Source organism: Cornus florida, unplaced genomic scaffold (genome assembly GCF_030987335.1).
Source record: "Cornus florida cultivar Cherokee Brave unplaced genomic scaffold, ASM3098733v1 CherokeeBrave_3.0.0_Hap2_Chr01, whole genome shotgun sequence".
NCBI lineage: Eukaryota > Viridiplantae > Streptophyta > Magnoliopsida > Cornales > Cornaceae > Cornus > Cornus florida.
This window is the reverse complement of record NW_026775571.1, coordinates 84,435,585-84,447,216: the sequence shown is the minus strand read 5'-3', so window position 1 is coordinate 84,447,216 and position 11,632 is coordinate 84,435,585. Positions and strand designations below refer to the sequence as shown.

The 11,632-nt window shown below is 32.8% G+C and overlaps 2 protein-coding genes across 2 annotated transcripts; one reads left to right on the top strand and one right to left on the bottom strand.

Moving 5' to 3' along the window:
* Positions 1-44: 44 nt before the first annotated feature.
* On the bottom strand, positions 45-4,474 carry LOC132303763 (E3 ubiquitin-protein ligase SPL2-like). The gene is made up of 6 exons (XM_059801173.1): positions 4,086-4,474; positions 3,588-3,692; positions 948-1,115; positions 709-830; positions 436-558; positions 45-272 (listed from the first exon to the last, which is right to left on the bottom strand). Exons 1-6 carry the CDS (start codon positions 4,413-4,415, stop codon positions 242-244), a joined length of 879 nt encoding a protein of 292 aa, XP_059657156.1. The 5' UTR covers positions 4,416-4,474; the 3' UTR covers positions 45-241.
* A 1,846-nt stretch (positions 4,475-6,320) lies between these two features.
* Positions 6,321-6,770, top strand: LOC132276519 (pollen-specific leucine-rich repeat extensin-like protein 4). Its single transcript, XM_059777977.1, has one exon. The coding sequence runs from the start codon at positions 6,321-6,323 to the stop codon at positions 6,768-6,770; it is 450 nt and encodes a 149-aa protein (XP_059633960.1).
* The last annotated feature ends 4,862 nt before the right edge of the window (positions 6,771-11,632 follow it).

The following is an 11,632-nucleotide window of genomic DNA, read 5'->3' as shown; positions in this document are numbered from 1 at the left end:
ATCTTTTTTATACATTTGTACAAAGCATTTGTATTGTACGCAAATATGATGAACGTGTCAGCCAGCACAAAACCAACTTGAACATAAATCCTAACATATAATTATGAAGAGAAAAAAACATCCTAACATGTGGTTTGACCGAAGTTACGAACATATATCCTTTGCCCGAAAATCAACTATCAGAAAGGAAGAAGAAAAAAAAAAAAAAATCTATTCATTGTGTTGGCTCTGCCGGTGTCTGCTATCTCAGCCCTTTCGATGTTCTCCACTTCCTGACAACAAATTAATCATTTTGAGCAAATTTAGTGCCTAAATTGCTTGAAAGATCCATAATAAAAATAAGAACAATAAATAAATAAATATTTAAAAAAAAAAAATGTTTCATATCATAGTTGCAGGATGATTCAAAATTAGTACCAGAATTAATACACATACCTCACAACACCAAAGCTATAGAATCCTAGCGCCAGCAATACTAGGAAAAGGCTTAGCTTGGAAAGAGTTTTGCTTTGTGATAAAACTTCCTCCACCAACTCATCCTTACTCCCGCAATTAGTCCTGCAGAAGCAAGTAAATACCGCCAAGAATGAGCGGGAAAACAATTTTTTAAGGTAAAGTTGCGTTTGAGAGCACCAAATTGGCGCTTTGGAGTTTACATTAAAGTGTTAAACCTCACGTTAGACGTTCTAGAAGCAAGTAACCCCTTACAAGAAATAATGAAGCTCTTTACAATGGCTGATAACAGGGATTCCATTTTCATAACAGCAAATGCCGACCGCACTGATGCGCCCTCCAAGTGGTAGAATTGCTTCTTCCAACAACTGACAAACCTGTGAATGCAGAGAGAGCGCGTAAGATTATTAGCAGAAAACACAAGATATATATATATATATATATATATAAAGCAATCAAGTTCAGAAGTATAAGGAAAAATTTCTGAAACGTACGGGGAACCCATGTTCACTTGGTCTCAAGATGTCTGTAACGGAACGATCAATCGGCTCATACTGTCTATATGATGTCTGAAGAGGTATCAGATGATCGTCGACATCCATGTTCACAACAATGTAATCCGAAGAAGGCTTTTGACCACCTTCAACAAGAATAAAAGGGACCTGCGCAGAAGTTGGAACCAAAACCAAGTACACAAAATAATCATATATGAAGGCACTACGTTTGGTGATGATTTAAAATATTAGATTAACTAATTTGTTTTCCTATTTCCACAATAGTCTCTAAGATAATAATATCTATAGAGTAATGATAGGAATCCGACGGTCAGACAAATTTGCCTAATTTTATGTGAATAATGACTGATATTAAATTCATATGGGGCAAATTATAGAGTGGTTTTTTTCATAATTTCAGTGGGGACAATTTTAAAATTTTATCGATATAAATGCAAAAATGCACAAATTTAGGGACGTAAAATGCAATAACAAAAAAATTTAGTGGGGGCATCCGCCCCCACTAAGCCCACAGTACATCAATGCCTCGAAATATGAAAGACATTGTGATATTCACCACTCATATAAATCAATCGGATTTATTCGGACTTCAAAGTAGCGTTTCATTAATTTATGCCCATGCATATTGGGATAGATTAAGAATGAGTTTTCTAGTCTGAATTGGTTTTCAAAACACTTCCAAAGTTTCCAAATTGACTTCTAAACATTCGGAAAGTATGATAGGGTTTTAAGGTTCTTCCAAACATGAAAATGCACGGGAATAAATGTGAAAGACTTCCTTACCAAAAAAAGAAAAGAAAAGAATACAATCTTTTGTATGATAGTTCTCTGTGGACATCAAAGGCAGCATCTATATATATAAGTATTATATTATTATTTAACATACAATGTAAGTATTAATTAAAATGTATACATAAATTGGTGGTGTAATTTGTACATTGGTTATATGGAGACCAAAGTTAAGAGCATAACAGGGCTGCATTATGAAAGAAACATAAAATCCAGTACAATATCTGATCCTGTAAACACTAGGAAAGCAACCCATTAATGTGTGTATATATATATATAGGGCTAAATGCAAGAAACACCCCTGAAGTATACATTTCATAGCACTTTTACTTCCTATTTAAAAAGGTGTACAAAAAACATCCCTCAATTAATATAATGCCCATTTTACCCTTTTACTCTTTCAAAAATGCCCCTCAAGTGGGCTTTTGAAACAAGCCCACACCCATTGTAGAAATTACGTTTGAATCAAGGGTAAGAGTTCAAAGAAATAGGGTTTCTTGTACATTATAAATATGAATAAAAGCAAGCAATTCTCTCTGAATAATTTTCTTTTGACTTCACATCTTTTCCTTGTGAGTAGGCAAACATTGGTGGTTGGTCCGAGATTTTGTGCACCTAAAGTACCATTAATTCTAAGTCACGGTTGTTTCTAAGTTAGGGTGAATAAAAAGAAACAACAAATGGACTGATAACAGAAGGAACTTGCAGAATCCCTTCAATTGAATTCAAGCACTGACCATTAGAATCAACAATAGCAAAGCCCACATGAGGAAGTAGTAGTATACTTAATTTACTAGCTGTGAAGAAGGTTTGGACCAATTTGAATTAAATCTCTTATGTACTCCATATATAAAGCATCAGAATCGACAAAAAATGATCATCAGGTGGACTTGGTGCTGCATAAAGTGAAGCAACAGTGTCAAAAAACCGGGCTTTTCTTGCCGGCGAGTGGTTCGGCTGACCAATGTCATCATGTTTGGCGGATGATAAACATAACTGCGTGGAAAATTGAGATCACCCAGAAGAAAGAAAAAAAAACTGCACTTTTGGTCTAACATGTCTCCTTCTTCCTAGCAACACATTATATATATATATATATATATATATATATATATATACCCCACCACCCAAACACAAATTCCAGTAGCAGAATACATCATCGCAGCTGCACCACCCGCTAGATCCGCCGGCCATATCACACTTCTCTGCACCGTTACGCCAGCCCGTCTCCACCAACCGAGTTCATCCTTGCCGAACTCACCACCGAGAAGCTCACAGCCGAGCTTCTCCTTGCCGAGAAAACAGAGGGCTTTGGCAGTGGAGAGTTGCAGATTCCGGCAACAAGTTGAGGAACCAATCCTCTGATGGGTGTTGGGTTGGGATTCGGATTGTGTGGGTGGTGGTGGCGACGGCGACGGCTGATGTCTTCTCCAGTCTCCCCTTCCCTCTCTGCCGCGACAACCCCAAGATGATGAAGAAGAAGAACGGCCAAACCATTTTTAGTCATTTCACAAAATATATATATTTTTATATATATTATAAAATATGTTGCTAAGAGTATTTTAGTTTAATTTTTATAAATAGGACCTATTTGTATTAATGTCTTAGGGGTGTTTTTTTGTATGGGAGGGATGCAATATGCACGGTAAGCATACCATAGGGATGTTTTTTGCACTTGACCGGCATATATACTTTTATTTTCATTAAGCACGATCAAAAACTTAACAAACAATTACCGCAAGAATTATATTAAACAACTAATTAAACAAAATGGATTGATTAAGTATGACTAAATACAGGAGGATTTCAACAGTGGAATTACCAACATACCTTATTAATTAGATGCCAACGTCGTTCTTCATGAAATTCCCTTATGCGGGTTTTCAAATCAGAAACTGGTAGAAATAAGTCTCTCCAATCCTTTGAGAAAAACTTCTATACGGAGACCAAAATAGCACAATAATCAACATTCAAATGTATAATGTATTAATAAAAACAATACATGTTTGATGAGTAAATTAATATTATTATTATTATTTTTTGGTTAGATTTTAATATTTTTTTCTTTGTTAAAGACAAAGAAATACCCAAAAAAAAAAAAAAAAAAATTAAAAAAAATTTAGGAGTCCCTTATTTGAAATTTTTTACTAACTCGACTCTTTCCTGACAAACTAAGAGAGAGTCCTCCTACTCTATATGCGTGTTAATGCAATGAGTTATATGTTTGGAGAACATGACACTTTTTATAGGATCGAGAGCAGTAATTATCATTAAATATGAAGAATTTTGATAAGCAATAATGTTTAAATCAGATAAAAGTACACATACCCACACAACTCTACGCAAGGCTACGGCTTTCTCGCCGGACTTGGAAATAAAATGATCGCCGTCCTTGGCGACCTTGGCCTGAATTATACCGCGAACGAATATGAGCCTTCCAGTGGTGGTGGTGGCGGCTGCAGGATTGGTGGGGCTGGTGTCAAGGAGGGATCGAAGATCAGATATGGCAACTGATTGGACTCCGTCCATTAATTTGGGTCTGACACGGTCTCTGTAATACCGGGATCTCAACCAGCACGGCAAGGCCACGCAAGCCAGACCCAAGCCCGTCAGGATTGCACCGTTTCCCACGCTCTCAAATTCCTTTGATGGCGACATCTTCTTAATCTTATTGTATACAGAGTTTGGGTCGTGCTTTTATATGTAGATCGATCAAACAATTGCGGTAATAATATTTGTTATCGTAGTATTTAATAATAGTAATTTTATTAAAGAAAGAATGTACTTAACTTTATTAAAAAAAAATTATTTAAAGTATTCAACTTCTATCTAACCAATAAAAACACTTTTAAGTTTTAATGTTTACCAAACACTTGCTCTGAAGGAATATTAAAACGCAATAAAAATTGAAATTTAGAAAATAGATTGGACTGTAATTAAATTAAAACTTGTAGAAGGAAATTTTTAAAAAATAATAATAATAATAAAATAGGATTAATTACAATAACACTCCATGAAATTTATCATATTGACAAGTATATATAAATTAGTCATTTTTTGAACAAGGAAACCACTCAAATTTGATAAAGTTAACAAAACATCCTCTAACACTATTTGTATCCTGAAACATAAAAAAAAAATGACTAATTTATCCTTTGGCTTGTTAATTAAATCATTGAAATGTTGAAATTACAAAGTTAACCTTCTCACTAATTTTAATTAACCAAACTTGTCACATCACTACAACTGTACACCGAATACATATATGTCTGTATGACCTACAAGGAGTAGCATACTCTTGCACACATCTCTGGCATACCGTAGACGCTATGGCATGTAGCATTATACACACACGGTAAAATGTAGACATTTAGAGAGAAAAACACAGTTATTATCGTCCATGGGGTGTTTTATAAATATTATTCAAAATGGTACAATTACAGTAGGAGTGCTTAAAATCAATTTCTTGATTTTCTCTGCACAAAATCATCAGTATAACAAGCAGAACCTCACAAAATAAATTAAAGTTCTAAACAAATAGAAAAAGGGAACAGAGAAACAAAGAGAGAAAAGTACAATTTAGTTGCTTAATTGCATAATTGTTTGAGCAATTAGGTTTTGTTCATGATTTTTCACGGCCTTTTTTAATTGGTTGTAACCACAAGTTTTGATGATGATTTTTCAACATATAGTATACGGTAATTTACTCCTAGATATATATCATCTCCTCTTATATATATATATATATATATATATTTAGATAGGGACAATACTTAACTACTCACCAGTGAATAGGATGAAACTACTCACCCTTATGTGATCCAATAACAAACTAACACATCACTTTTAATAATAAAATAATTTACACTTTTTTTTTACTTTCTCGGATCAATCATTGAATAAACCATATATAGTGTTTTTATGTGTGGATTATTTTATTTTTAAATGTGATATGTTATTTTATTATTGGGCCACATAAAGGGTAAGTAGCTTTACCATACTCACCAGTGAGTAGCTAAGCATTATCCTTAAGGGTGTGTTTGGTAGGGTTGATTTGGAGGGATAGGGAGAGAAAAGAAAAGAGAGGATAGTGTAAGTTTGTGTTTGGGTAACTTAAGTGGAGGGATAGGGAGGGATAAGGAGAGATAGGGAGGGATAGCTATCCCTCCTTATCTCTTATTTGCTTTCTCCTCAAAATTGAGAAGATAGGGAGAGATAGTGAGAGAAAGGATAGTGATTTTAGTGGTATTTTGATAATACCAAAATTAGCCTCCACAAATCAATACACAGATTTATTATTCCATCCAAGTCCCATGGTTATAAAAGGGTAAAAAAGTAATTTGTCTATTATCCTTTCTTTTCTTTTCTCTTCTCTATCTTATCCAAACAAAAATAACTATCACTTCTTTTCTTTTCTCCCCTGTCTATCCAAACACAAATAAAAATTATTACTATCCTTTCTTTTCTTTTCTTTTCTCACTAAAATACTATCCTTTCTTTTCTTTTCTTTTCTTTTCTTTTCTCTCATAACTAATACTATCCAAACACACCCTTAGAGAGAGAATGGGAGAAGAAGAGGGTAGTTGGCTGGTTGCCCCTCCATTGGCGGCACACCACCATAGTCACCATCATCATACCACCACCTCCACCAATTCCTCTCTCTACCCTCTCAGCTTCACAGTGCCGCCACACCCACACCCACCATATCACAGCCCCACCACCACCACCATATCACAGCCAGCCCCGCCACCACTCCACAGCCCTGCCACACCCGCCGCCACCACCAGATCACGGCCCCGCCACCACTTTACAACCCTGCAACCACCATTTTACAACCTTGCCACCACCACATCACCACCCCGCCACACCCATCACCATCCCCACTCCACAACCCCACCACACCCAACCCCACCACCACTTCGAAGACTCAAATTTTACCTTCATAGTACCACCACACCCACCACCATCATCGATTACGAATTTGCAGAAGCCCCAGCCGAATTTGGGTTTTAGTTCCCCAAATGCAACACCAACCAGTCTGATCAATTCATCGGGATTCGATTGTGTACCAATCCGGGAGGATTGGAGAGGAGGATTGGTGGTGAAGAGCAAAGTTTTTTGGGTTTTTTTTGGAGCAGGGTAGAGAGAAGTATTTTAAAAGGGTAATTATGTTATATAATTTTTTTAATATTTTAGATTAATAATTAATATTTTAGTGAAGGGCAATCTTGTCTTTTCACATATTTTAAGGGCTTGTTTGCCTTAAACTTCTAACAGGGGGTGTAAGTATTCTAAAAATGGCCAACCTATATATTTCTATCAATACGACAAACCGACAAAGCTCAGAAGTGCCGTTATAATTAACCAAAAAAAAAACATATTTTGATTAGTTAACAAATTCATTCCTTTTTAAAATTCCATTGTTCCAAAAATAAATCCCTTTCGAAATTCAATTCCGATCAAATCCTGCTCTTCCAAGTACAGTGTAATAATTTCAGTTTTAATTTGGAAGGTTTCACACATCAGGATTAATAAAGGGAATTAGAGTTACCCTACCCATGTATATAGTTGAATAGTTAATAAATAATATATATATATATATATATATATATATATAGTTTAGTAGTTGAATTCATCACAATTTATTAAGCTGCGATAAAACTGGTTAGTTTAGTAAAATAGTTGAATTCATCACAATTTATTAAACTGTTGAGGAACCACCTATTTTTGTAAAAAATTGATATGGTACAATTGTTGGACACATTGCCCATGTACATGATATGTATCTATAGGAGAAGTGCTAATTGCAGTAGCCCAAATGACTATCCTTTCACGTTTTTAGGATCGCTTAGTTTCAAATGCATTAATTAGTTGAATTTCTATTTTAATGGACTCTAAAAACATGACTTTTTTATACAAAAAATATCCTTTTAAATTATCTTAGTGTTTCTTCTTCTCTCTTTTTTTAATCGATCCATATATGAATGTGTGCGTGTATATTATATATATATATATATATATATATATATATATATATATAACTAATGTTATGTGAATGGATTTTGAAAAAAGAAAAAAAAAAAATGTTAGATAGGATGATTCATTCACAAGAGACGAATTCTAAGGCCGCAAAGAAAAATAAATAAATAAGAGTGAAAAAAGAATCCATATACAAGATGGATTATGAGATTTTTTTTTTTAAAAAAAAGACAAAATTAGTTATATATATACACACAAGTATATATTTCTTTTTACAACTATCCTTGTGAATGAATTCTTTCCTTTTTAAAAAAAAAACAAAAAAAAAAAAAAACATTTATACAAGGATAGTTGTAAAAATAAAAAATAAAAACAAAAAGAAACCAAATTAGTTGTTATATATATATTTCTTCTTACAACTATCATTGAATGAATGAATTCATTCCTTCTTCTTTTTTTATTTATTTATTTTATTTATCCTTTTTTTTGTTTTTTCCAATATATATAATGAATTCATTCCTTCTTCTTTTTTTTTTTTCCTTTTTTTTAATCCTTTTTTTTGTTTTTTCCAATATATATATATATATATATATATATATATATATATATATATATATATATATAATGAATTCATTCCTTCTTCTTTTTTTTAATCCTTTTTTTTTGTTTTTTCCAATATATATAATGAATTCATTCCTTCTTCTTCTTTTTTTTTCTCTTTTTTAATCCTTTTTTTTGTTTTTTCCAATATATATATATATATATATAAAACAAAAAAAAGGATTAAAAAAAAAAAAAAAAAAAAAAAAAAAAAAGAAGAAGGAATGAATTCATTCATTCAAGGATAGTTGTAAGAAGAAATATATGTATAACAACTAATTTTGTTTTTAAAAAAAAAAAAAAATTGATTTTGGATTTTTGTCTTGCTTTTTTTTTTTTTTTTTCCTCCTTCCTTTTATGTTTTTTTCAAAATCCATCCATCTCTTGTAAATGGATTATCCCATCTATCTTTTTTTCCTTTTTAGAATCCATTCACATAACACTAGTCATTATATATACACACGCACACATTTTCATATGAATCGATTAAAAAAGAAGAAGAGAAGAGAAGAAGAAATGTTAGATAATTTAAAAGGATATTTTTTGTCTAAAAAAGTCATATTTGTAGAGTCCATAAAAATATAAACTTAATACATTTAAAACTAACAAATCTTAATAACCACGGTGGAAAAATCAAGTCTTCAATGGCAAGTTGCCCAAAATAGTGAAATATGGGTAAAATGTATGAAAGATATCGATAGGATAATTGCAGGAAAAATAAAAATAATACACAAATATGGTAGAGCAGATGGGTATCTTCTCTCTGGAGTGGTTAACTCATTATTACCATTATTTGCTATAATAAAACTCAATAAATTCTATATGTTATAGTCTAAAGTTCATGTAAATTAATTCCATGTAAGTTACAATATAAAATTCAAATAATAAAGGATATTAAAATTTTTTAAAATTCTCAACAATCCCCCCCAAGATTTTAAAACTTTTTTTAAAATTATAAATGTGTATAAAAAAATAAAAAATAAAAAAATATTGATATGGGCAACATGATACTATGCCATGGGTGTAGGTACTTTCTGAGCTTAAACTTTCACTTAGTGTAATAGTTTCCATTTGAAGAACCAGAATGAACTATGTCTTGAATTCAGCCCTTTGAATCAAACTTCAACACATTACACACATAATATCGACGAAAGACTTTGGTCAAATAGGGTAACGCTATTAATGGTCATGTGCTGCTATCTTAATTCTCATGAGAGTTACTAAAGGACAGACCAATTCTCATAGTTGCGGCCACACGACGGCTCTTACTTACGTGAATCCTCCATGGGTATATGTAACCTATACCCTGCGAAAGTATGCCCGCCTTATAATCATTCAGGGCAGAGCCTTTCCTTAACATCACATCACAACACTGATGCCATAGGGATGAGCAGGAGTGAATCTCCTCGAGAAACCTCCTAATAACAGTGTGTTGTTAATGAATCATGCATTGCAAATTGTTTCTACCTATTAAACCGTTCTTCATGCGATTAAATAACCAATTAGAAGGTTGGGTTACCTCTGTAGGTGACTCCCTTAGGGCTTAAGCCCATCCCCCTTGACATATCTAGGACCACATTCCCTAAAAGACAGCTATATTTTTCTCAGATCTTACAAAGTCTAATGAGATCACCTGCCTACTCAAAAGACATTTCATGGATTTATATCTCATTGTATATGTCTATTCGACTTCTTGTTTGTATGGGATTAATTCACCAAATCAATAGCCGTCTTACAATCACAATGTAACGATATCGCAGGCATAGGCTTATCTACTAAAGGTATATCTAGTAATAGGCCTTTGATCCACTCAACCTCGCTACATGTAGTATCTAAGGCTATGAGTTCAGATTCCATAGTACTCCTCATGATAATTGTTTGTTTCTTAGAACTCCAAGATATAGTGGTTCCTCCAAGAAGAAATAAATAACCACTAGTTGATTTTATTTATAGGTTATCAGTTATCCAATTTGCATCACTATATCCTTCCACCACATTTGGAAAACCTTTATAGCACAAGGAATAATCTGTGGTAGTCTTGAGATATTTAAATACTCTATCTATCGCCATCCAATGATCCTGACTTGGATTATGTGTAAATCTATTAAGTCTACCAACAACATAGGCAATATCAGGCCTAGTTTTATTTGCCAAGTATAAAAGAGAGCCTATAGCTTGAGAATATTTTAATTGAGATATAGGTTCGCCTTCATTCTTCTTCAAAGGTACTTTCGGATCATATGGTGTCAAGACTTTATAACACTCAATGTAGCTAAATCTCTTTAATTAACATATTCTCAATGGTACTAGATTGATTAAGGGTGATACCTCGAGAAATTCTTTCCAATTTCATGCCTAAGATCATTGATGTCTCTCCTAAATCCTTCATTTCAAAATTCATTGAGAGGTAAGACTTTATATCACATACAATTTCTAAGTTTGTCCTAAAAATTAATATGTCATCCACATATAAACATAATATATCATTTTCTCCATTATTCTCCTTGCAATATACACATTTATCACTATCATTAATCTTAAATCTATAATCTAAGATTACTTTATCAAACTTCTCATGCCTTTATTTAGGAGCTTGCTTAAGACCATATAAGGACTTAATTAATTTACACACCTTATTCTCTTGTCCTTTTACTAGAAATCCCTCAAGTTGCTCCATATACATTTATTTATCTAAGACACCATTTAAAAATGCGGTTTTAACATCCATTTGATGCACAACTAAGTTATGGATAGAGGCTAAAGCTATTAGTATTCTAATGGTTGTGATATTAGTCACAGAGGAATATGTGTCAAAATAATCTATTCCTTTCTTTTGGGTGAAACCTTTAGCTACTAGTCAAGCCTTATACTTATCTATACTTCCATCCGAATTTAACTTCCTTTTAAAAATCCACTTACAACCTATAGCCTTATTTCTAGGAGGTAAATCGGTTAATACCCAAGTGTCATTCTGTAATATAGATTGAAACTCGTTATTTATAGCTTCCTTTCAAAAAAGGAGTATCTAAAGATGACATTGCTTCTTTATATGTAGTTGGATCACCCTTGACTAAGTATGTGAAAAAGTCATCTCCAAAATTCTTTTCTACACTATGTCTTTTACTTCTTCTAAGTTCTTGTGGTTGAGAATCTTCCATTAATGGTGTAGAAGATACTAAATGACTATAATAGGTTCAAGATTTATCAACTATTTGACTTAGTATTCTAGACTTATAATGAAATATATCTTCAAAGTAGGTAGCATCTCTAGATTCTATTATTGAATCTTTTGCTAT

Coding starts and splice junctions, on each gene's coding strand:
- LOC132303763 (XM_059801173.1), bottom strand. CDS start 4,415: ATGTCGCCATCAAAGGAATTTGAGAGCGTGGGAAACGGTGCAATCCTG. Junction 1,116..3,587: donor GTTGGCATCTAATTAATAAG/GTATGTTGGTAA, acceptor ACTTCTGCGCAG/GTCCCTTTTATTCTTGTTGA. Junction 831..947: donor CAAGTGAACATGGGTTCCCC/GTACGTTTCAGA, acceptor CTGCATTCACAG/GTTTGTCAGTTGTTGGAAGA.
- LOC132276519 (XM_059777977.1), top strand. CDS start 6,321: ATGGGAGAAGAAGAGGGTAGTTGGCTGGTTGCCCCTCCATTGGCGGCA.